This window comes from Bombus fervidus, chromosome 15, assembly GCF_041682495.2.
Source record: "Bombus fervidus isolate BK054 chromosome 15, iyBomFerv1, whole genome shotgun sequence".
Classification (NCBI taxonomy): Eukaryota; Metazoa; Arthropoda; class Insecta; order Hymenoptera; family Apidae; genus Bombus; species Bombus fervidus.
Genome location: NC_091531.1, coordinates 2,171,433 through 2,194,802, shown reverse-complemented (window position 1 = coordinate 2,194,802; position 23,370 = coordinate 2,171,433). Strand labels below are relative to the sequence as shown.

At 34.9% G+C, this 23,370-nt stretch overlaps 2 protein-coding genes and 2 long non-coding RNA genes across 4 annotated transcripts; 2 read left to right on the top strand and 2 right to left on the bottom strand.

Annotated features, from left to right (window-relative positions):
* Window positions 1-1,982: 1,982 nt before the first annotated feature.
* On the bottom strand, window positions 1,983-3,361 carry LOC139994744 (uncharacterized). Its single transcript, XR_011801704.1, has 3 exons — window positions 3,276-3,361; window positions 3,053-3,156; window positions 1,983-2,963 (listed from the first exon to the last, which is right to left on the bottom strand). It is a non-coding gene; the product is annotated as an uncharacterized lncRNA (long non-coding RNA).
* Window positions 3,360-7,006, bottom strand: LOC139994743 (protein RRP5 homolog). The gene is made up of 4 exons (XM_072017658.1): window positions 6,852-7,006; window positions 6,705-6,767; window positions 6,074-6,632; window positions 3,360-6,003 (listed from the first exon to the last, which is right to left on the bottom strand). The coding sequence occupies exons 2-4, from the start codon at window positions 6,765-6,767 to the stop codon at window positions 3,647-3,649; spliced, it is 2,979 nt and encodes a 992-aa protein (XP_071873759.1). The 5' UTR covers window positions 6,852-7,006; the 3' UTR covers window positions 3,360-3,646.
* An 8,511-nt stretch (window positions 7,007-15,517) lies between these two features.
* On the top strand, window positions 15,518-19,112 carry LOC139995152 (protein RRP5 homolog). The gene is made up of 4 exons (XM_072018363.1): window positions 15,518-15,672; window positions 15,757-15,819; window positions 15,892-16,450; window positions 16,521-19,112. The coding sequence occupies exons 2-4, from the start codon at window positions 15,757-15,759 to the stop codon at window positions 18,875-18,877; spliced, it is 2,979 nt and encodes a 992-aa protein (XP_071874464.1). The 5' UTR covers window positions 15,518-15,672; the 3' UTR covers window positions 18,878-19,112.
* Window positions 19,113-19,162: 50 nt separating this feature from the next.
* LOC139994819 (uncharacterized) lies at window positions 19,163-20,541 on the top strand. Its single transcript, XR_011801764.1, has 3 exons — window positions 19,163-19,248; window positions 19,368-19,471; window positions 19,561-20,541. It is a non-coding gene; the product is annotated as an uncharacterized lncRNA (long non-coding RNA).
* Window positions 20,542-23,370: the final 2,829 nt, after the last annotated feature.

Sequence of the window (23,370 nt, the reverse complement as noted above, 5' to 3'; positions counted from 1 at the left end):
CACATGTCCGGAGACGTGGGCAAACACGAAGTAATTTGTAGATATTTTCATATGTGTATATGAAAATAGATAAAAATATAAATCAATAAATATTAGGTCGTCCAGAAAGTTGTTTTCGCGTTCGCCGCTCGGAACCTTCTCTCGTTCCGCTTAAGTGAACAAACCACCAGATCACTCTACCGTCAATCGTGTGGTCACTTGTTATCCCCTGCTATGGCAAGAGAACAGTTCTCGACGTTAGTAGAAAGTGTATCGAGTGTTTCTTGCGTTGTGAAAGATGGAAAAGCAAAAGATGCATTTTCGTCACGTTATGTTTCACTGTTTTAAAAACGACAGTACGCCTAAAAACTTTGCAAAGGAGATTTGTGACGTTTATGGTATTTGGTCTATAACTGTTCAAACAGTTCAGAATTGGTTTAGGAGGTTTAGAGCCGGAAATTTTTATCTGAAAGATGAAGATCGCAGCGGACGTCCATCCATCACTGATACTGACCTTATCAAGGCTTGTTCGTGAGATAGCAGATGCTTTAAGTATTCCGCGAACAACGATTCATGAACATTTAAAAAAGCTTGGGTACCTTAATCCCTACGAAGTGTGGGTCCGCATCAACTGACGGAGAACAATCTCCTGAATCGAATCTCGACATGCGATTTGTTAATTCAATGCAAGAAAAGAGAGCCATTTTTAAAAAAGTTAATTACTGGGGAGGGAAGTTGGATTCTCTTGGAGTCGAGATAAGTGTCCTCCAACGGTAGCAAGACCTGGACTTCACCCGAAGAAGGTGCTGCTTTCAATTTGGTGGGACTGTAAAGGTATCCACTACTACGAATTACTTCCGGAAGAGCAAACGATCAACAGCAAAAAATATTGCACCCAACTCGAAAAACTTGAGGAGACCATTATCACAAAACGTCTTGAAGGGGTGAACAGACGTGGCGTCGTATTCCACCACGATAACGCGAGGCCACACGTTTCTTTAGCGGTGCGAACGAAACTTCTAAAGTTTGATTGGAACATTTTACCACATCCTCCATACTCTCCAGACTTTGTACCATCGGACTATTATTTGTTCTTCTCCCTAAAGAATTTTCTTCGCAATAGAAAATTCAAATCAGTAAACTAAGTGAAAATCGGCTTCGAAGAATATTTTAAAAGTAAGCCAAGAGAATTTTGGAAAAATGGCATTATGAGACTCCCGGAGAGATGGCAAAAGGTGATAGAAGAGAAAGGATCATACATTATTTAAGAAAGGTACACAGAAGGAAATATATTTTCTACTTACCTCCTATTTAAAAAACGAAAAGAACTTTCCGGATAATCTGATAAATAAGTTTTTATTATTATTTATCTTTATTTTTTATGACCGTCGTTTCTAGGATTTTAAAACTCGTTATTTTGTAACGTAGGATTATTTTGAAGTTCAGCGGATTTTTTATGAGGATTGCTGTCCCTCCACCTTGTGTTGTGTTCGGTCCGTCTTGTCTTACAAGGGAGTAGTTTTTGAAATGTATTTTGTGTATTTTGTTTAATTTTGTTTCTGAGATAAGTACGATATCGGGGGTTTCTTTATTTAGTAGGGTTAGCATACTATATCTTGTTTGGTTAGAAATTGGGGAGTTGGCATTTATTGAAATTATTTTCAGATGTTTTAAGTTTAAATGACTCGTTCTTTTCTGTAATTGTTGATTTGGTGGATTTGGGTTAGTCATCTTCTATACCATTGATAATGATGATGATAGGTCAATCCTTTCTTCGTGTGTTTTTAATGATTGTTTCAGTTCGTTCAATTGTGTTTGTTGTTCATGTAAGGCTTTGAGTATGCTTTTTTTGAAATCTTCGATAACGTTTATTATGTTTAGTTGGGCTATGGTTTCGATTGGGATAGGATTTTTATTTACACGGGGTAATATATTTGTTTGATGTAGCTGATTTTCTGGGGCTTGGTTTCTGCTTATTTCCTGTTCTAAGCCATCTGTTTCGATCGTTCGCGGAGAGACGCGATTGCGAGGAACCGCGTCAACGGGAGTCGTAAATTCCCGTTACGATTAGAATAATCGACGCCACGAAATGATCGATCACCTATTTCGGTTAGGATAATAGAGGTGGTTAAATTGAATATGACACTGATATAACAAATTACAAGTTACAGTTTATTATAACAGCTTATGTACAAACTAAATATGAGTTGCTAGAGAGTAATTGTAATTTCTGAGTTCGAGTAGAATAACGCAAGTTTGAATGGTCGAAAACGAAAGAGCAACTAACTCTCTATGAAAATGATGCTGCGAAGGAAAACTTGTGATGGGTGGATCCACGGACATCAGATGAGCTGATTCATTAAAGACAGGGTTTCGCTATGATAGTGAAGGAAATAGGCTTCGTTGGTAATTGGTTAATTTTCGAGGTTGGTGGGTGAGAAAGGGGCTAACTGTCACTGAGAGAAAGTGGCGAGTGGGAAGCATCATACGTGAGAAAACGAACTTTCCCGAATCTTCCCGTAGTAAACAGTAAACTGTTAGAAAACGAATTACTAAAGAGGTGTTTGTTGGATCTGAAGGGCCTTAGCTGGAAATTGCTAAAATTTATGATGGGTCCTTGAGGCTATTGAGAGTACGCCGTGAGGATGTGCGGACATCTGATTGCCAGCCAGCCGGCGGTATGTGGCCTGGTCTAGGTAGAGAGCCGGCCGAAGTAACAATAAGTTTACATTAAATATCCTGCAACTTTTATATATATTTTCAAATTGGCAATATAAATAGGACAATATTATCATGGTGCTAACAAAATGTTTTATATACAACACACAATATGAATATTAAAGTTTTCTGTGACTTATGTAAATACTTTACCAAGCCACTGTATATATCAATATTAACAGTATGTTTTTGCATCTGTAGCCATAAAATAGAAGTAAATTTTCAAAATATTCTTAGATATTGTGTATTAAGTTGTTGCTGACATCCTGTAAAGTAATGTGTCAAAATATTTTATTATCTTCGTTACCTCGCTTCTCTTCATATTGTATAAATATTTGCTGAACACAAACCAGACCTTTCTGAATACCACACTGCTCTTCAAACTGGATATACATTTTGAACGAGATTCTCATGCTTTTACATAGTGATGTTTAAACAAGTGCTTTCTTCAGGACATTCCTATAAATTCATTTATGAAATAAGCACTCTATGAAATTAAAAATATCAACTTTTTTAAAGTTATTATTATCGCACAACTTGTCTTCTACAGAGTATTTCTTTTCAAATGCAAACCTTACCATGCAAATGGGCATAATATTTTATTCCGAGGAACTTAATGAGATATATCGTTCTATTTTAGAATGAATAGTATAAGACAGATTTACCTACAAAATTCTTGTGCAGTCTGATTTTTTTGCTTCACAGGTTGCAGGCAATTGATCGTAAACCAGCTGGAGAAACCGGCTAAACTGGGGCAATAAGCAATGAGGTAACCCACGTGCGATTACATCACGAATCGCAAATATTATATCCACAGATGAATAGACCGTAGGCTTATCGTACCATCCATATTTCTGTGTCCAAAGTTTATGACTACATTTTACCAATGTCAGAAGCACCACGAAGACCCAACGGTCGAAGAGGTAGGTTGATTTAACTTCCCTTTGTTTTACACATTCGGTACTTCCAGTAACTTTTGAATTTTTATTTTTTTGGCAAGTACCACGTTCTCTTGGTTTTGTTTCTTCCTTTTTAAGTAATTATTATTATTCGATTTCTCTCTCACATCATACTTGTTTTCAAATGCAGATTTTATGATGCAGAGAGGCATAATATTGGATTCTTTGGAATTTAATAAGGCGTAACATTTAACTTTAGAATGAATAGTATAAGGTGTTAGATCTGGCTGTAAATCGTTTATGTGACGACGTACAGGTATCGCAGCTAAAGTTCCTTTACCAATACCTTGTAGGAATATCAAGATAAACCAATTTGTCACCATTAAGATTCTACCACGTAGCAATTTGCCGTCCGGGAATTGTATTTGCTTATTTTGTTTGGCACTTATTTTGTGCATTATTGACGATAACGTGGTCAATTCGACAAGCTCGTGTACGTAATTTATCCATATAATCGTCCCAGAAATTTTGTCCCCTATTTTTTTATTATCAGAGTAATGATTCTTAGACACTATACCTAGCAAGTTATTCTGTAATTGAACAACCAAACCATCAGCCGTAATTTTTTCAATCTTTCCAGTAACTCTCTGCCCTAATTTTACAGATGAAATTGGTCTGTTTTTGTAATATGAATTACTTGAAAGTTCTACTAATTTATTAAAATACAGGATCAATGTATCCAATGCTGCCACCATTCGACTTTTAGGATCAGATAGATCATCGTATATTTTCTTTAGCGACAATGTTAGTCCTAATTGTTGTTCTTTCTTGTTAATAGAAAATATTTTTGCCATTAAAATTTGGTTTGTGTGCAGTAGATTAAAATTACTAACGTTACTATAGGACACATATCCAAATGGCGTACATTCTGAAACTGGTAAAATTAGTCTTATACCATCTGGCTCCATATCTTTGATCGTACAAGGTATACAGTCTCCTATTTTCAGTTTCTCAAAATTCCTGTATCTTCCTTGAGTTACAATAGTCCTAGTTAAAATTAAATTAGGTACTGTAGCAAATACAAGAGCTGAAAGTGTATCACCAGGAACATATTTTGATGCCAGTAGAGCTGCAATCTCCATACAAGGTGACATGTGACCAGCTGGTAAAAATCCTGTACTAACAGTTTGTCCTTCATTTCTACTGATTCTTAAATATAACCCTTGAGTGGATGATTCTATTATTGTGCCTTCTACTTCTTCACCAATATCGAATGCTGCTTTTTCAACTTGTATGTCCTGATTAACCATTTTTACAGTTATCTCTCCCGAATCTGTGTTCACTGTTTGAACTTTTACCAAAATTGTTTGTCCAATCGAACAGTTCCAATTTACGTTAGATGTTTCCGTGTCGAGAGCAGTATGTGAAATCCAACCTTTAACATCCCCGAAGAACTTTACCAATATTCCACGCTTATGTATTTGAATGATAGTTGCGTGGTGTTTCGAGTCAATTTTCGCGTCTTGTATGTTCGCTAAAATGGGCAAGTCACTCGTTATTAAAGACCTTTTCAAAGTGAGATATACTTTTTTCCGGCCTATATGAACGAACAAGACTCTTGCTTCTACTTCTTCGTCGACTTTCAGCTTGTTTAAGGCACTTAAACCTTCGTCAGATATATGATCTGGTGCAATTTGTCCATTAAATTTACCAAGTTGTACATTAACGAAACCATTCACTTTGTCAATATCTGTAATCTTTACATTTACCATGTCGCCAGGTTTAAAATCAGACAATGAAAAGTACTTCTGTTCCAGCAGCGAACGCTGCATGGTACAGAGATAAATTCCATCTAACCAGCTGTATGATAATATTCTGCATTTATGTGTAGTACCAGGTGCAAATTTTTCAATGATTTTATTATATTCAACACCTGTTCTTTTCAAGGAAACGAATCCCCGTATTCCATTCTTAGTTAATTGTAGTACTATTCCACGAGATTCTCTGAATAGAACAGTAGCTCCTTCTACAACATCTCCAGGCTTAATAGTATTGTCTCTAGATTTATCTATCGTCGAGCTAAAGTATGCAAATTTGATGGTCGGCAAAATATATAATAATGTTCCAGTAATTGTCAGACTATTTGAATATTTAGATAAGGGCTCGTCTAAATATATTTGATTTATGAATCCTATATTGTTTTCATTTAATGAAACACATAAGCCATTAGACAACACTTTCTTTATAGAAAGATCAAATTTTGTGCCTGGCATCATGCTGTCCAATGATTTAATTTCTGTTTCACAAATAGTCTTAACAAGCTTCCGTTTCAAAGTTAATGTAATCGTCGATGTATTCTCATTATTTTTAACTTCTTTAACATAGCATAGAAGCTGTTTACCTGGAACTACATAAGACTTCTTAGTAATAATCGTTAGTTTTTTTCATAAATGTATATATTATTTAAATTTACTTACACAAACATTTTTCACTGCCACTTTCCTTAGTAGGAATAAACGCTCTTACGTTTATTAAACCTGTGTCTACCAGATAACCATGATCTTCTATACTACTAATAGTACATACTATTTTTGAGCCAATATCTAAATAAGCAACATCTAAACTTTGATTTATTAGACTGGGCTCAAGAGATATCGCAATTTGCAATATCTCTTGCGATTGTATAGCTTTTACATAACATACGACGTAATCTCCATAGGTATATAACTCAGGAAGGGACTTAAATTCGTTTGTCTCAGAATCCTGTGATTTGACAAAATTTTGCAACAAATTTGTGTAACATTCACTGATATCTGTAATTTGGGCACGACCTACTAAGCCGCCTGGCAAAGATATCAGCAAATCATAGTTTGTCACTTCAGAAATACATCCTAATACCACTAATCCTTCAGATATTGTTGCATATGATAATCGTTCTGCAGTGTTGGGAACAAAATTTGGTTCCTCTTCGTCTTGTTTCTTTGCCCTCTGTTTCTCACGATTCCTTTTACCAATTTTCTCATATTTGCCAAATAACTATTAACGTACAAATATTGAATAAGTAATTTTAAGATATTAAAATATGATGGATATATGTAATAAATTTACCAAATCTGATGCTTTCCTTTCTCGAACTTCTTTTCCACCTCTTAAAAGATTTTTCGACGTCATCTATGAAAAATAATTATGTTACTATTATATACATTATAAAAAGAAAATTTACAAAATCTGTAGAAATGTATAACTATAAAGTACCGAGATAAAGTATGTAGTTGGTGGGTCGTGCTAAATGCTGAAGAAACACTCGAGTATAGTTAACAATATATATTTATTAACAAATACTCTATATGTACACTTTGCGTAAAACTCGCGATTACTATGAGCGGTTCGCGATTACAAGTTGGACTTGGACACGATAGAAGTTATGATGATGATTGCTTAAGATGTGGAGGAACTCGGGTCAACTATTACTGCTAACTACCAACTATCGACTCTGACTGCCGTCTAACGACTGACATTCCGTCACGATGATGCTGCAGAGGAAAACTATGGTGGGATATGTCTAAGGATACGAGATCATCGGATTCGTCGAGAAAGGCCTTCGTTAAGAAAGTGGGGGATATGGACGTTGAAGAAGGATACTAACCGCCCTCGAGAGAAATTTGCTAGCGGGAAGTATCATACGTGAGAAAAGCAGATTTCCCGTATTTTTCTGGAGTAGATAATAAATTAAGGAATGTTAAAACTACAACATATTTGATCTGTTTGATGGACCTTGACTACAGAAATCCTAACATTTATGGCGGGTTCTTAAGCTAGTTGAAGGTATGCAATCATCTTGTCCGAGGGATAGAGCCTGCTTTGTATTGCAAGGAACAGAAACCGTTGGAAGGTTTATTGTCGAGTGCCGCTAGTAATTGTTTCACGTAGTTCAAACGTTTCGCAAGTAAAATGATAATGATAAAGTAAATAATATTTCCGATATGATAGACTATGTAAACTTTATTACACAAAATCAGCAGTATAAGCAGTATAATATAGAGAGTATAGAAACGCCAATATACATCGCTGCTCTGACACTAGAGAGGAAAGGAGAAAGAAAAAGCAAGAGAAACGAGATATAAGAAAACGAAGATAACCGAAGTTAAAAGTATGTTTACGTTCTGTCTACAATAGAAGCTATAAGCACGATCAGAGCGGCGATAAAGACTATTAAAAATAACTTTCTTTCGGATAAGATTGGATAATTAAGTAAAAAAGATTTATTTTTCAATAAGAAAAACTGGTAATTATTTACAAAGTGGACGATTTATCTGATTTCAATAACCTTTGATTTTTTTTTTTTTTTTTGATACACCCGATTTCTCTCTCACACAATACTTCTTTACAAATGCAGATTTTATGATGCAGAGAGGTATACTATCGGATTCTTTGGAATTTAATAAGACGTAACATTTAACTTCAGTGTCAAGCTTTTCCTCGTTTCCCGTTATACAGGATGCCGAGTTCCCCGAAAGAGAATGTTTTCTTTTGGGGTAGAAAAATGGTTTTCCTTTTCGAAGGCCTTGCGTCGGGGTTTATTCTTTGACGACGTCCTGGCCTCGAACGTCGCAGTCGTCGAAACTTTCTTCGTGGCTATGAGCCGCTATGAGTAGGAATTTCAAGGGAGCACTTGGTCAATAGATCCTGTGTGGTCAATGCACCATCAATGTACAATCGAAGATACTGAGAACAATAGTCAACGCCCCATGGTATGTCAGAGACGAGGATATACGTAAAGACTTAACAATACCAACGGTCAGAGAAGAAATCGGCTTGTACGCAGAAAAATACAAGGAAAGGACGGCAACACATCCAAACCAGCTAGCTGCTGAAGCGAACAAAACTCATAGAAAGAAGACTAAAAAGAAAACACCCTACTGACCTCACTAAAGAAATGAAATAGTCAAACTCGAAGATGGTATCCCGCTGGGGGTAGCCATCCACATGTTATATAGCAATTAAACTAGAAAAATTTACCGAATGTCCAGCTGGACAAGTTGTAAAGTATAAATTAAATAATAATAATTAAAAAATAAACAGTATGCATTTGTCACGACCGGCATACTTCAAACCCGATGAACTGATAACGGAGATAAAGATGTGGCGGCACTCGGCGACTAAGTATATCGCCGAAGTGCCTAATGAGTCACCAGTATTCCAACGGTTCTTCCGTCGAATGTTCGAAACGAAGGCGTGCGTGGCAACGGTCAAGGACGCCTAACGAACGCGTGGATAGTGGGGATATTGTGGGATGACAGAGAAAAAAGAAACAGATCCGATCGAAAGTCAAATTGTAAGAGCTTCAGTCTCGGAAAGTCACGACTGGAGTTCAGAAGTAAATTGTAGTTAGTGTAAACCAAGTGTTAAGAAATAAATTCTCTCTTTTTTATTTTACGTGACACATTGTTCGCTTCAAACTTCTTCATAAGAGCACGTCAGTCGAGAGTACGCACCATATCTGAGCGTGCTGTTAATTTAAGCGTTATCCTTTGTATTTCCCGAAGGAATTGCGTTACTCTATGGAACTGTTACATCAGAACACTTTAAAAAATATGTATGTTTATTTTCATTTATTAGTCGTTAAAATATTAATGCGGAAAAAGAAGATAAAGTATTCTGAAAAATAGAATAATTATTCCATACTTTCAAATACAAGTATCTGCATTTAAAATTTGTAGCATAAATATGAAGTAATATACAGAAATAGAGAAAAAATTTTCTTTCTTTGTTCAACTGTGAGAAAAAACGTCATTGTTTATGCAGACAAATTAATAAATTTTTCATCTTGCTTGTTTGCAGCTAGTTCTTGTCGTTACATATCTCATTTTTTCCGCAGTTTAACGACAAGATTATAGAAATGTTTTTTTTTATTTTTATTTATAATTTGCTTTTTCTTCTTTATAGTTACAAAAATTTACTTTTTTGTTATTTTTTTTATAATTTGTCGATTATCATCCACGGTTCAACACTATGGAAACAAATTCAACACTGGAATGCTATGAAGAATAAGATTAGACATTTGGTACTATGCAGCCTTTTCACTAGTCAACAGATACCTTTGTCACGTAGAAGATATAGAAAATCGTGAAATTAATAGATTATCGGTTGTTTCCTTAATTACTAATCAATTATTCTGAATTATTTCACGTTTATTATTAGTTTGAACGTTTCACAATTAAAGTGAAATATTGAGACTTTAGATATGATAATCTATGTAAAATTGTTCAGAATACTATAACAGAGTGTGTGGAGTGCTGATTTTGGGAAGATTTATAGACTAAGGTTTGGTCCCTCTGGAAGGGTTGTCCCTGGGTATCTGTCAGAAATGGCTATCCTCTTTCTATCTTCTAGGCCTGGGACACTATCTGGTTATTGTCTAGATGGCCGTGGCCTCCAAAATGTCACCTTCACGCTGAACAAAAATCACAACGGTGTCAAACCATTTCTAACATCTCACGTCTCCGTATCCATTGCAGTAAAGCTTCCCGAGTTACAGCTTTCAACTTTTGACGCATACTTCGAAAATTGGATCCCATTCCACGACAATTGACTGTCAACATTGTATATCAATAATCAACCGGAATGGAAATTTTTTTCCCATTCAAAAATTAGAATATTTTGGATCGGCTTCGTTCGTGTAGGATGAGAGGGGAAGTACATTATAGCGCGGCTGTGGCGTACGCGTGAACCGTTAAGAAGCGAAGAAACAATGCATATATACACTGCATACACACACGGCCGGCCATAAGCACTACGACATTTATTGACGTTTAATACAGAAACGTTTAATACTTGTTATAATTACTAATAAATATGACAAATAGCTGTACTATTACTTATGTCCGTTTTATCATGCAAACCAATTTTCTTTCCAAATTCTTTTACATAATTAACTATCGTGGGCAAAACACGCAATTTAAAATAAAAGGCGTACTATTTCGTTTTGTTGAACCAAAGGAAACGATTGGCTCGCATTTCAGCAGAAACTTTTTTATAATGAATATATTTATAAATTAAATACGTGTACAAAATTCACATTTAGAAAAGACCTATTGAAAAACAAAATCTTTGTAACTATATTTTGTTTTCAATTAAGCGTGTATTAGTGAGAGTAAATAATTTTTATTTATTCGTTAACATAAACATTTATATCGCTTTATATTATAATTGTTTACAAGGTTGATATTGGTTAATATGTTTTTCTACTAACATATGTACCTGCAGGATAATCCAAAATAATAGTAAGAATTTTAATGACATTTTATAATTAATGTGTAGATATTTATTATTCATTGTTTGACATTAGAAGAGGTAGTACTTATTTTTAGAACACTTGTAAAATGCCGAAGAATGAGAGGACACTAGCAGCGAGTCAATACCAGTCAGCTAGAAACATTTACCGAATGTCCAGCTGGACAAATTGTAAAGTACAAATTAGATAAATAAAAAAAAAAAAAAAAAAAAACAATAATGCTCTTCTAATCAGTTGTTTGTTGAGAATCGACGGTATAGAGTATTTGTCGTAATTAAATTTCTACGTGGTAATATCAAACCTATTTTTTAAATATATTCAATGAAATGTGTCGTGAAAATCGCAGTCCGCACAGATGGTAATCTATTCAAATATTTTTAATTCATAAAGTTAATAGATCTAGCGTTACATATTACAAGGTGCACAGTATACTAACATTTCCTTACGCGAAGCTAAACTATTCTTTTTTCGTGGTAGAGCTAATGTATTTGCCAAACAAAATCTCTTCAAATGTAGCTCTCTTAAAGATTTAACTTTAAGCCAAAATCTTGATTAGCGATAATATACATAGTTTACTTTATTTTCTAGCTAAAGAGCGAAACGCTTTCTTTGAATTGACAACAATACAGAGAGTCAGTTGGTATTCGTCATTCATTCGGTAATGATTGTCAATCATCCAATAGTTAATATTCATCAACCGTACATAGTCAGTCATACAGTTATAATCAATCAAATAGTTAATTCAGGAGTTATTCTTCAGTCAAGAACAAGTTAATTAAAATTTCGTAATTATAAATCACGCCGATTAATGAGTTGAAATTAGTTTGTCAGGGTTCAGTTAACTGACAGTTTTGTATACTTAATCAGTATTAAGTGCGATTGACATTACACGTAATATTCATTACGCGATATTACAAACGCGATATTCATCAATAAGTGACATTAAATTTTTGATGGCTGTGGTGGGATGCGCTTTTCGCAGAGGATTAAAGTTACTACGAGTATTGTAATAACGTAAACGAGAAATATGTCGGTCACACGAGAAACATTGAACGAAGACACGATCGTGACATTAAATTTTTGTAACCTAATATGTTTTGTAATATAAATTAACATAATACAGATACCGATTCAGTGCTTAACGAAACATAGTACGTATTCATTTTTTGTTGTAACACATTATTTAATATTCCATCTTGCGATGTTGGTTTGGGTGAAAAGTTGGCTGATTCCTCCAACTGTAATGCTTTAGTAATATTTTTCATTAATTCTACCTTTCCGAACGCTGTTCTAACTTATATACATTTTTTTCTTTTTTGTAATTATTTAGTCCTAGCTATTCGTGGTCTAGTTTGTTGGTTTTGCGATCGTTATGTATCCATACTTTATCTTTTACTTGGAATATCGTTTGCGTTTTGATAATTTTTCGAATCTGATCTCCCTGATATCGCTTTTTGTTTAATTCGGTAATTTTACTTTGACTATATAGGCGTTATATCGATTTTTCCAGAGCTTAAATAATTGTTCTTTAGTTAGGGTGAGGGTGTTTGATGTTGAGGATGGCGTATTAGCTTGTCGTCCAAATGTCAGTTCGAAAGGGGTATGTCCGGTCGTTTCGTATACTGAAGTATTATATCCCATACATATTAGTTTTAGGTTTTCGTCCCAATCGTTTCGTCGGTCGATTTTAAAATCTTTCACGGCCTGAATCTTTTTGGGATTGAAATTTACTCCTTCTTTTGTTACTACTTGTCTTAGATATTCTAACTCTGGTTTCAAAAATTCGCATTTGTCCGGTTGTATTTTTAATCCTAAATTTTGTAGTCTGTCTAATATAATAGCTAGATTTCGGTTATGCTCTTAGATGGTGCTTCTGAATATTATGATGTCTAGGTATACGAAACAGTTACTTCCTACTAATCCCCGTAGCGCAGTATCCATCATGCGTTGGAAGGTTGGCCGTACGTTTTTGAGTCCGAAGGGAATACGATTATAGTTTTTTTTTTTTATTATTTAATTTTTACTTTACAATTTGTCCAGCTGGACATTTGGTTAATTTTTCTAACTTAATTGCTAAATAACACGTGGATGGCTACTCCCCGCGGGATACCGTCTTCAAGTTTGACTATTTTATTTCTTTATTGAGGTCAGTGGAGTGTTTTCTTTTTAGTCTTCTTTCTATGAGAGTCTTGTTCGCTTCAGCAGCCAGCTGGTTTGGATGTGTCGCCGTTCTTTCCTTGTATTTTTCGACGTACCTCCCGATTTCTTCGTTGACCGTTGGTATTTATAAGTCTTTCCGTATATCCTCGTCTCTGACATACCATGGGGCGTTGACTGTTGTTCTGAGTATCTTCGATTGTAGCGACTATAGTTTATTTATGTGGCTCATTGCTGTTGAATAAATATATACTCATTCTGATGTAGTACTAAAGAAGTTGATTACTAACAACAATACTTCGCAAAACGCTTTTACAAACTACGAAAAATTACGTTGATCGCACAATTTCCTTAGTTGGAGATTGTTCACTCGGCTTAGATTCTGGAAAATTCAGGATTAACGCGAAACAAGAATCATTTCTATGAAAAGTCGTAAGACAGCAATAGCATATTTTCGACTTTTTACACAAAGAATTACGTATGTACTTACCTTAATATATCAAGGACTTTTTTGTTACAAGAATGGATGAGCTACATGCACATTTATCTTCTATATCTATCTTGTATATTTTATATACATGCTTATACGCATACATATAGATATACATGCTCTATTACGTTACGATAAGCCCAATTGTTAGGTTAAAAATAAGTAAAAAATGTGTAGAATTCGTTTTTCTTAGATCGTATGTAATATCAATTGTCGTAGAATATCGAGACTCTGTGTAAGTAATACACATTTTGAGTGGATCCGTTAACTTTCCCACGATCAATCTGTTAAGTTACGAGACGAGAAATTTTTAACTTACAATAAAAATGTATGAGCTTACCTTCGTTTATCTTCCGACGTATACGATTTTTCAAAGATTTGTAGCGGCACTAGGCCGCAGAGAACAATTATCTCTCCAACGGTTTCTTCGGTACATAGTAAAGCATCGCTGGAACACTGTTTACAAAAGACCGACGAAACACATACACGATAAAGCGTAGATGCTGACAGGCCGAAAGTGTCGGGAAACTTCAATAGGTCTAATGGTGCATCGATATCCCTTTCGTTCTTCGGTCAAATAATCGGAAGAAGGCTTATATAATAATAATAGCAGATGATTGCGAATACGTGCGTAGTAGGGATATTGAAAGATGACAAAGCGAAGAAAAGCTTATCACTGGAGGTCTAGGGTACATTGACCACACAGGATCTATTGACCAAGTGCTCCCTTGAAATTCCTACTGTAGCGGCTCATAGCCACGAAGAAAGTTTCGACGACTGCGACGTTCGAGGCCAGGACGTCGTCAAAGAATAAACCCCGACGCAAGGCCTTCGAAAAGGAAAACCATTTTTCTACCCCAAAAGAAAACATTCTCTTTCGGGGAACTCGGCATCCTGTATAACGGGAAACGAGGAAAAGCTTGACACTGAAGTTAAATGTTACGTCTTATTAAATTCCAAAGAATCCGATAGTATACCTCTCTGCATCATAAAATCTGCATTTGTAAAGAAGTATTGTGTGAGAGAGAAATCGGGTGTATCAAAAAAAAAAAAAAAATCAAAGGTTATTGAAATCAGATAAATCGTCCACTTTGTAAATAATTACCAGTTTTTCTTATTGAAAAATAAATCTTTTTTACTTAATTATCCAATCTTATCCGAAAGAAAGTTATTTTTAATAGTCTTTATCGCCGCTCTGATCGTGCTTATAGCTTCTATTGTAGACAGAACGTAAACATACTTTTAACTTCGGTTATCTTCGTTTTCTTATATCTCGTTTCTCTTGCTTTTTCTTTCTCCTTTCCTCTCTAGTGTCAGAGCAGCGATGTATATTGGCGTTTCTATACTCTCTATATTATACTGCTTATACTGCTGATTTTGTGTAATAAAGTTTACATAGTCTATCATATCGGAAATATTATTTACTTTATCATTATCATTTTACTTGCGAAACGTTTGAACTACGTGAAACAATTACTAGCGGCACTCGACAATAAACCTTCCAACGGTTTCTGTTCCTTGCAATACAAAGCAGGCTCTATCCCTCGGACAAGATGATTGCATACCTTCAACTAGCTTAAGAACCCGCCATAAATGTTAGGATTTCTGTAGTCAAGGTCCATCAAACAGATCAAATATGTTGTAGTTTTAACATTCCTTAATTTATTATCTACTCCAGAAAAATACGGGAAATCTGCTTTTCTCACGTATGATACTTCCCGCTAGCAAATTTCTCTCGAGGGCGGTTAGTATCCTTCTTCAACGTCCATATCCCCCACTTTCTTAACGAAGGCCTTTCTCGACGAATCCGATGATCTCGTATCCTTAGACATATCCCACCATAGTTTTCCTCTGCAGCATCATCGTGACGGAATGTCAGTCGTTAGACGGCAGTCAGAGTCGATAGTTGGTAGTTAGCAGTAATAGTTGACCCGAGTTCCTCCACATCTTAAGCAATCATCATCATAACTTCTATCGTGTCCAAGTCCAACTTGTAATCGCGAACCGCTCATAGTAATCGCGAGTTTTACGCAAAGTGTACATATAGAGTATTTGTTAATAAATATATATTGTTAACTATACTCGAGTGTTTCTTCAGCATTTAGCACGACCCACCAACTACATACTTTATCTCGGTACTTTATAGTTATACATTTCTACAGATTTTGTAAATTTTCTTTTTATAATGTATATAATAGTAACATAATTATTTTTCATAGATGACGTCGAAAAATCTTTTAAGAGGTGGAAAAGAAGTTCGAGAAAGGAAAGCATCAGATTTGGTAAATTTATTACATATATCCATCATATTTTAATATCTTAAAATTACTTATTCAATATTTGTACGTTAATAGTTATTTGGCAAATATGAGAAAATTGGTAAAAGGAATCGTGAGAAACAGAGGGCAAAGAAACAAGACGAAGAGGAACCAAATTTTGTTCCCAACACTGCAGAACGATTATCATATGCAACAATATCTGAAGGATTAGTGGTATTAGGATGTATTTCTGAAGTGACAAACTATGATTTGCTGATATCTTTGCCAGGCGGCTTAGTAGGTCGTGCCCAAATTACAGATATCAGTGAATGTTACACAAATTTGTTGCAAAATTTTGTCAAATCACAGGATTCTGAGACAAACGAATTTAAGTCCCTTCCTGAGTTATATACCTATGGAGATTACGTCGTATGTTATGTAAAAGCTATACAATCGCAAGAGATATTGCAAATTGCGATATCTCTTGAGCCCAGTCTAATAAATCAAAGTTTAGATGTTGCTTATTTAGATATTGGCTCAAAAATAGTATGTACTATTAGTAGTATAGAAGATCATGGTTATCTGGTAGACACAGGTTTAATAAACGTAAGAGCGTTTATTCCTACTAAGGAAAGTGGCAGTGAAAAATGTTTGTGTAAGTAAATTTAAATAATATATACATTTATGAAAAAAACTAACGATTATTACTAAGAAGTCTTATGTAGTTCCAGGTAAACAGCTTCTATGCTATGTTAAAGAAGTTAAAAATAATGAGAATACATCGACGATTACATTAACTTTGAAACGGAAGCTTGTTAAGACTATTTGTGAAACAGAAATTAAATCATTGGACAGCATGATGCCAGGCACAAAATTTGATCTTTCTATAAAGAAAGTGTTGTCTAATGGCTTATGTGTTTCATTAAATGAAAACAATATAGGATTCATAAATCAAATATATTTAGACGAGCCCTTATCTAAATATTCAAATAGTCTGACAATTACTGGAACATTATTATATATTTTGCCGACCATCAAATTTGCATACTTTAGCTCGACGATAGATAAATCTAGAGACAATACTATTAAGCCTGGAGATGTTGTAGAAGGAGCTACTGTTCTATTCAGAGAATCTCGTGGAATAGTACTACAATTAACTAAGAATGGAATACGGGGATTCGTTTCCTTGAAAAGAACAGGTGTTGAATATAATAAAATCATTGAAAAATTTGCACCTGGTACTACACATAAATGCAGAATATTATCATACAGCTGGTTAGATGGAATTTATCTCTGTACCATGCAGCGTTCGCTGCTGGAACAGAAGTACTTTTCATTGTCTGATTTTAAACCTGGCGACATGGTAAATGTAAAGATTACAGATATTGACAAAGTGAATGGTTTCGTTAATGTACAACTTGGTAAATTTAATGGACAAATTGCACCAGATCATATATCTGACGAAGGTTTAAGTGCCTTAAACAAGCTGAAAGTCGACGAAGAAGTAGAAGCAAGAGTCTTGTTCGTTCATATAGGCCGGAAAAAAGTATATCTCACTTTGAAAAGGTCTTTAATAACGAGTGACTTGCCCATTTTAGCGAACATACAAGACGCGAAAATTGACTCGAAACACCACGCAACTATCATTCAAATACATAAGCGTGGAATATTGGTAAAGTTCTTCGGGGATGTTAAAGGTTGGATTTCACATACTGCTCTCGACACGGAAACATCTAACGTAAATTGGAACTGTTCGATTGGACAAACAATTTTGGTAAAAGTTCAAACAGTGAACACAGATTCGGGAGAGATAACTGTAAAAATGGTTAATCAGGACATACAAGTTGAAAAAGCAGCATTCGATATTGGTGAAGAAGTAGAAGGCACAATAATAGAATCATCCACTCAAGGGTTATATTTAAGAATCAGTAGAAATGAAGGACAAACTGTTAGTACAGGATTTTTACCAGCTGGTCACATGTCACCTTGTATGGAGATTGCAGCTCTACTGGCATCAAAATATGTTCCTGGTGATACACTTTCAGCTCTTGTATTTGCTACAGTACCTAATTTAATTTTAACTAGGACTATTGTAACTCAAGGAAGATACAGGAATTTTGAGAAACTGAAAATAGGAGACTGTATACCTTGTACGATCAAAGATATGGAGCCAGATGGTATAAGACTAATTTTACCAGTTTCAGAATGTACGCCATTTGGATATGTGTCCTATAGTAACGTTAGTAATTTTAATCTACTGCACACAAACCAAATTTTAATGGCAAAAATATTTTCTATTAACAAGAAAGAACAACAATTAGGACTAACATTGTCGCTAAAGAAAATATACGATGATCTATCTGATCCTAAAAGTCGAATGGTGGCAGCATTGGATACATTGATCCTGTATTTTAATAAATTAGTAGAACTTTCAAGTAATTCATATTACAAAAACAGACCAATTTCATCTGTAAAATTAGGGCAGAGAGTTACTGGAAAGATTGAAAAAATTACGGCTGATGGTTTGGTTGTTCAATTACAGAATAACTTGCTAGGTATAGTGTCTAAGAATCATTACTCTGATAATAAAAAAATAGGGGACAAAATTTCTGGGACGATTATATGGATAAATTACGTACACGAGCTTGTCGAATTGACCACGTTATCGTCAATAATGCACAAAATAAGTGCCAAACAAAATAAGCAAATACAATTCCCGGACGGCAAATTGCTACGTGGTAGAATCTTAATGGTGACAAATTGGTTTATCTTGATATTCCTACAAGGTATTGGTAAAGGAACTTTAGCTGCGATACCTGTACGTCGTCACATAAACGATTTACAGCCAGATCTAACACCTTATACTATTCATTCTAAAGTTAAATGTTACGCCTTATTAAATTCCAAAGAATCCAATATTATGCCTCTCTGCATCATAAAATCTGCATTTGAAAACAAGTATGATGTGAGAGAGAAATCGAATAATAATAATTACTTAAAAAGGAAGAAACAAAACCAAGAGAACGTGGTACTTGCCAAAAAAATAAAAATTCAAAAGTTACTGGAAGTACCGAATGTGTAAAACAAAGGGAAGTTAAATCAACCTACCTCTTCGACCGTTGGGTCTTCGTGGTGCTTCTGACATTGGTAAAATGTAGTCATAAACTTTGGACACAGAAATATGGATGGTACGATAAGCCTACGGTCTATTCATCTGTGGATATAATATTTGCGATTCGTGATGTAATCGCACGTGGGTTACCTCATTGCTTATTGCCCCAGTTTAGCCGGTTTCTCCAGCTGGTTTACGATCAATTGCCTGCAACTTGTGAAGCAAAAAAATCAGACTGCACAAGAATTTTGTAGGTAAATCTGTCTTATACTATTCATTCTAAAATAGAACGATATATCTCATTAAGTTCCTCGGAATAAAATATTATGCCCATTTGCATGGTAAGGTTTGCATTTGAAAAGAAATACTCTGTAGAAGACAAGTTGTGCGATAATAATAACTTTAAAAAAGTTGATATTTTTAATTTCATAGAGTGCTTATTTCATAAATGAATTTATAGGAATGTCCTGAAGAAAGCACTTGTTTAAACATCACTATGTAAAAGCATGAGAATCTCGTTCAAAATGTATATCCAGTTTGAAGAGCAGTGTGGTATTCAGAAAGGTCTGGTTTGTGTTCAGCAAATATTTATACAATATGAAGAGAAGCGAGGTAACGAAGATAATAAAATATTTTGACACATTACTTTACAGGATGTCAGCAACAACTTAATACACAATATCTAAGAATATTTTGAAAATTTACTTCTATTTTATGGCTACAGATGCAAAAACATACTGTTAATATTGATATATACAGTGGCTTGGTAAAGTATTTACATAAGTCACAGAAAACTTTAATATTCATATTGTGTGTTGTATATAAAACATTTTGTTAGCACCATGATAATATTGTCCTATTTATATTGCCAATTTGAAAATATATATAAAAGTTGCAGGATATTTAATGTAAACTTATTGTTACTTCGGCCGGCTCTCTACCTAGACCAGGCCACATACCGCCGGCTGGCTGGCAATCAGATGTCCGCACATCCTCACGGCGTACTCTCAATAGCCTCAAGGACCCATCATAAATTTTAGCAATTTCCAGCTAAGGCCCTTCAGATCCAACAAACACCTCTTTAGTAATTCGTTTTCTAACAGTTTACTGTTTACTACGGGAAGATTCGGGAAAGTTCGTTTTCTCACGTATGATGCTTCCCACTCGCCACTTTCTCTCAGTGACAGTTAGCCCCTTTCTCACCCACCAACCTCGAAAATTAACCAATTACCAACGAAGCCTATTTCCTTCACTATCATAGCGAAACCCTGTCTTTAATGAATCAGCTCATCTGATGTCCGTGGATCCACCCATCACAAGTTTTCCTTCGCAGCATCATTTTCATAGAGAGTTAGTTGCTCTTTCGTTTTCGACCATTCAAACTTGCGTTATTCTACTCGAACTCAGAAATTACAATTACTCTCTAGCAACTCATATTTAGTTTGTACATAAGCTGTTATAATAAACTGTAACTTGTAATTTGTTATATCAGTGTCATATTCAATTTAACCACCTCTATTATCCTAACCGAAATAGGTGATCGATCATTTCGTGGCGTCGATTATTCTAATCGTAACGGGAATTTACGACTCCCGTTGACGCGGTTCCTCGCAATCGCGTCTCTCCGCGAACGATCGAAACAGATGGCTTAGAACAGGAAATAAGCAGAAACCAAGCCCCAGAAAATCAGCTACATCAAACAAATATATTACCCCGTGTAAATAAAAATCCTATCCCAATCGAAACCATAGCCCAACTAAACATAATAAACGTTATCGAAGATTTCAAAAAAAGCATACTCAAAGCCTTACATGAACAACAAACACAATTGAACGAACTGAAACAATCATTAAAAACACACGAAGAAAGGATTGACCTATCATCATCATTATCAATGGTATAGAAGATGACTAACCCAAATCCACCAAATCAACAATTACAGAAAAGAACGAGTCATTTAAACTTAAAACATCTGAAAATAATTTCAATAAATGCCAACTCCCCAATTTCTAACCAAACAAGATATAGTATGCTAACCCTACTAAATAAAGAAACCCCCGATATCGTACTTATCTCAGAAACAAAATTAAACAAAATACACAAAATACATTTCAAAAACTACTCCCTTGTAAGACAAGACGGACCGAACACAACACAAGGTGGAGGGACAGCAATCCTCATAAAAAATCCGCTGAACTTCAAAATAATCCTACGTTACAAAATAACGAGTTTTAAAATCCTAGAAACGACGGTCATAAAAAATAAAGATAAATAATAATAAAAACTTATTTATCAGATTATCCGGAAAGTTCTTTTCGTTTTTTAAATAGGAGGTAAGTAGAAAATATATTTCCTTCTGTGTACCTTTCTTAAATAATGTATGATCCTTTCTCTTCTATCACCTTTTGCCATCTCTCCGGGAGTCTCATAATGCCATTTTTCCAAAATTCTCTTGGCTTACTTTTAAAATATTCTTCGAAGCCGATTTTCACTTAGTTTACTGATTTGAATTTTCTATTGCGAAGAAAATTCTTTAGGGAGAAGAACAAATAATAGTCCGATGGTACAAAGTCTGGAGAGTATGGAGGATGTGGTAAAATGTTCCAATCAAACTTTAGAAGTTTCGTTCGCACCGCTAAAGAAACGTGTGGCCTCGCGTTATCGTGGTGGAATACGACGCCACGTCTGTTCACCCCTTCAAGACGTTTTGTGATAATGGTCTCCTCAAGTTTTTCGAGTTGGGTGCAATATTTTTTGCTGTTGATCGTTTGCTCTTCCGGAAGTAATTCGTAGTAGTGGATACCTTTACAGTCCCACCAAATTGAAAGCAGCACCTTCTTCGGGTGAAGTCCAGGTCTTGCTACCGTTGGAGGACACTTATCTCGACTCCAAGAGAATCCAACTTCCCTCCCCAGTAATTAACTTTTTTAAAAATGGCTCTCTTTTCTTGCATTGAATTAACAAATCGCATGTCGAGATTCGATTCAGGAGATTGTTCTCCGTCAGTTGATGCGGACCCACACTTCGTAGGGATTAAGGTACCCAAGCTTTTTTAAATGTTCATGAATCGTTGTTCGCGGAATACTTAAAGCATCTGCTATCTCACGAACAAGCCTTGATAAGGTCAGTATCAGTGATGGATGGACGTCCGCTGCGATCTTCATCTTTCAGATAAAAATTTCCGGCTCTAAACCTCCTAAACCAATTCTGAACTGTTTGAACAGTTATAGACCAAATACCATAAACGTCACAAATCTCCTTTGCAAAGTTTTTAGGCGTACTGTCGTTTTTAAAACAGTGAAACATAACGTGACGAAAATGCATCTTTTGCTTTTCCATCTTTCACAACGCAAGAAACACTCGATACACTTTCTACTAACGTCGAGAACTGTTCTCTTGCCATAGCAGGGGATAACAAGTGACCACACGATTGACGGTAGAGTGATCTGGTGGTTTGTTCACTTAAGCGGAACGAGAGAAGGTTCCGAGCGGCGAACGCGAAAACAACTTTCTGGACGACCTAATATTTATTGATTTATATTTTTATCTATTTTCATATACACATATGAAAATATCTACAAATTACTTCGTGTTTGCCCACGTCTCCGGACATGTGTTTCTTTTTGACTTTAGAAATGAATCTGTTTCTTTCAGAATTGTTCTAGTTCCTTGTTCGAAAATGATTAAAATATGGCAACGTAGTGATGAGAAGTTTTCATTCAGAGAAAACAATTTACGATACTCTTGAGAAATTAAGCAGCAACAGACAAAATATTTGCGAAGATACTTCCAAAAGCAAGGATATGATATGGAAAAACTCTGGCTATTCACCAGAAGTGTTTAAAATACATTCAAACCTCTTTTGTACACACATATATATTTATTTATTTATACATTTTCAGATACACATATACAAATCTATTTTAGTTGATTTCATCAGATGTTACCTTATACCAATTTATCTGTCCAATTCATATCTTAACGGTCCAGTAATCTAGTTTTCTATTTTATAGTTTTTTATTTTTTATACTCTTATATTTTATATTTTTATTTTTCATAGTTTTATTTTTATAGTTTTTATTTTATTTCACTTCGTAAATTTACTATAATCTGTACGTATTATTTCGCATCCATTTATACTGACTTATAATTATATTCAATTATTCGGACAGCACCGTAAGTCCAAAGAATACATGTTCATGGTCAGTTTATATCTAAACGTCCTACGTTCATTTTAGACATCCCTAGGATATTCGCAAGACTTAAATTCCACAAGTTTTAGAAGCATCCGTATTTTAAGTCTTACGAATGTTCTTGGGATTTCGTTTCGGAGTTTCTAAATTTTGGATATTCTGGAGAAAGAACTAAATATCAAATATTTTAAGAATAACCGTTTCGCAGATTTTACAGATGGTTAAATTGTTGATATCGATAAGACATTCATTGCGAAAAAAAACAAGACG

Excerpts from the sequence above, each read along its gene's own strand:
- LOC139995152 (XM_072018363.1), top strand. The coding sequence starts at position 15,757 with ATGACGTCGAAAAATCTTTTAAGAGGTGGAAAAGAAGTTCGAGAAAGG. Across the intron at positions 15,820-15,891 it reads AAAGGAAAGCATCAGATTTG|TTATTTGGCAAATATGAGAA; the intron begins GTAAATTTATTA and ends GTACGTTAATAG. Across the intron at positions 16,451-16,520 it reads TGGCAGTGAAAAATGTTTGT|TTCCAGGTAAACAGCTTCTA; the intron begins GTAAGTAAATTT and ends AGTCTTATGTAG.
- LOC139994743 (XM_072017658.1), bottom strand. The coding sequence starts at position 6,767 with ATGACGTCGAAAAATCTTTTAAGAGGTGGAAAAGAAGTTCGAGAAAGG. Across the intron at positions 6,633-6,704 it reads AAAGGAAAGCATCAGATTTG|TTATTTGGCAAATATGAGAA; the intron begins GTAAATTTATTA and ends GTACGTTAATAG. Across the intron at positions 6,004-6,073 it reads TGGCAGTGAAAAATGTTTGT|TTCCAGGTAAACAGCTTCTA; the intron begins GTAAGTAAATTT and ends AGTCTTATGTAG.